General features: G+C 51.2%; 1 protein-coding gene across 1 annotated transcript in view; it reads left to right on the forward strand.

The window, feature by feature from the left end:
• CSUI_003749 (uncharacterized protein) overlaps positions 1-2,138 on the forward strand; it is a 4,510-nt gene extending 2,372 nt beyond the window's left edge. The window contains exon 1 of the mRNA XM_068063944.1: positions 1-2,138. This exon is cut by the window's left edge and continues 2,372 nt beyond it. Coding sequence (XP_067924083.1) covers positions 1-85 — 85 coding nt within the window. The 3' untranslated portion in view covers positions 86-2,138.
• Positions 2,139-2,350: the final 212 nt, after the last annotated feature.

Consider the following 2,350-nt stretch of genomic DNA (forward strand, 5'->3'; position numbering starts at 1 on the left):
AGAGAGAGAAGAGAAAACAGAAGTCCTCCTCTTCTCCGTACTACAACTACTACTAGCACAAGTAGTCGTACGTCTCAAGATGTAGAAAACCTAAGTAGGTCCTGCCTGGAGGAAGGTAGAAATCTCACTTGTAAGCAAAATACACATGCGAGGGATGAGAACATTCCCGGACGGAGTTCCGAAAGATCACAGAAGAATCATACCGTCGGAAGGGAGGACGGAGCGGTGATCTCCCGGGCACATCATCGCGCTTTGCTTCTCAGCCAGGGCTCTGGGAAAAAAGGTGAAGTCGTAAGAGATGGCGGAGACGACTTCTCTTTTTCTCCGCTGGATTTCCAGGTGTCACAACACCCCGGAGTCACCACTCAGGGAGAGATCGAAGGGACCAACGGGGAGTGGTGTGGTGTCAGTCATGATGCAGACTCTTTCTCTTTAGTAGAGGAAAATGAGAAAGAGAAAGACACAACAACGCATGAGGAGTGCTCTTCTCGAAAAGTAGAAGCGACGGAGGTGATGAAGTTGAGAGAAAGCACTTGCTGTGGCGTCACAACAACAGAATTAGGCGGAGGCGATACTTCGTGTTTTGTCGACCATATCGATTCACAAGAAGATGAAGAGCACATAGGGAATAGTAAGACAATAGTAGGAACCGAGTCGGCCACTTGTGCCCCTTTCTCTGAAGAAAGCCACGCAACCCGAAGTAAAACAGTCACCTCGGAGATGTTCTCTGTTACGGGGATGCCTCCGTCCTTGCAATGCTCTCTAGGTCCTGAAGGAGCAGGAAGGACGGATTCAAAGAGCTTGCCGACGACCTCACCCGCGAGAAGTGATTCTGGCGAGGGAGAAGAAATGAGGTCGTCTACATATCGAGGTCCTGTATTTATAGAGCTTTCTCCTTTAAAGGAAGCCTCTCCAAGGCACCCGTTGCGTCTAGGCGCGGGGGGGGTACGATATGGTAGTGGCAGGTGCACACCGCCACCTGTATCACGCATAGCAGGTACTCCCTCACGATCTGAAAAGTCTTCGCCTTTATTGAAAGATTTATCATCCTCTGTTCCAATGATACGCCGACAACTGAGGAGAACAGTCACAGCAGCACGACAACGGCAACGAGCATGGCCAGTCTCCTCATCGCGACAGCAGAAAAGAAATGGAACTACTAGAAACGCGACTGTCGTAGACGGATGTTCTCCATCTCTTTATTGTCCTGAGCTCGAACTCTTCACATTCAAAACCGCATTAGCAACACCAGTGAATACGCCACGAAAGCGCGTGAGGGCAGATTCTGAAGGCAGAGGCGTAGCAGATGATGTTGGAGAGAAGGCAGATGAATTGCAAGTTAGATCTAGCGGCTCTACGCAGGGAGGGTCGTCTAAGCATCGTGCGAATGATTCCGTAGTAAATCACAAGGGGCAGAAGGGGGGAAGGGGGCAGAGTAGACGTGACGAAGTTGCGGGCTCTCGGTATCAGTTGGGAGAGTGGCTAACACCACGTCGTTCGGCGGTAGGCAAGCCCGGTCGAGACGTCGCATACAGTGTACATACAGTAGGACTGATCCCTGAAGGCACGAACCAACATGTCATGCAATCCGGAGTGTGAGAATTTTGAACTTCTGAGTAGCTCAGCCACCGCGGTTCTTCGTGGGATAGACCCTCACTTGTTTCAGCTTTCTCCTTCCTCGTATCCTAATCTTACCACCCTTCTGAAATGAGGAAGATATGGAGACGAATACACTGAGGGCCATGGGCTGTGAGGGCGGGTGGGGTCTTCCTGTCTGTCAGTTGTCGTTTTGCTCTACAGAAAGAGTCTGAAACCCGTGTTTTCTGTCTGTATGACGAAGAATTCTAGAAACAAAGCGGGAAGAGTCAGAAATCGTGTGACAAACTCTTCAAGGCCGGCTGGGGTGGCAAATGCCAGTCGCGCCGGCTGGCGTTTGCGTGCCGAGTTCTAGGGTGTGTGTAGCTGCTTTCTCTGCCGCGCAGTGCAGCCACGTAAACAACAATCTTGTCATGTTAATCGTTCGCTTGATACTCTGGCGCACTACCCATGCGTGCCCTGTTGCGAAAGAGGTGTGGCGTGGAGCGCAAGAGACAACGGCAGTGCAGTAAGAAAGCGTTGGGAGTTTGATCAGCTGCGCGCATGCGCAGACATCACCCCAGATGGGAGACATTCTGAGTACCTAGAATTCATGCACATCATACTCTGGAGAAGGGTTCTCACAAAGGCCTTCACAGGCTGGTACACCGCTGTTAGAACCGTACCCTTTCCTGATAAGCTGGGGGCATCCGCACTTCATCTCACCTGTCCCCGGTTCGACAGAAGACCAAAAAGAGGATATGCGAACACTGAG

Source organism: Cystoisospora suis (assembly GCF_002600585.1).
Source record: "Cystoisospora suis strain Wien I chromosome Unknown contig_1693, whole genome shotgun sequence".
NCBI lineage: Eukaryota > Apicomplexa > Conoidasida > Eucoccidiorida > Sarcocystidae > Cystoisospora > Cystoisospora suis.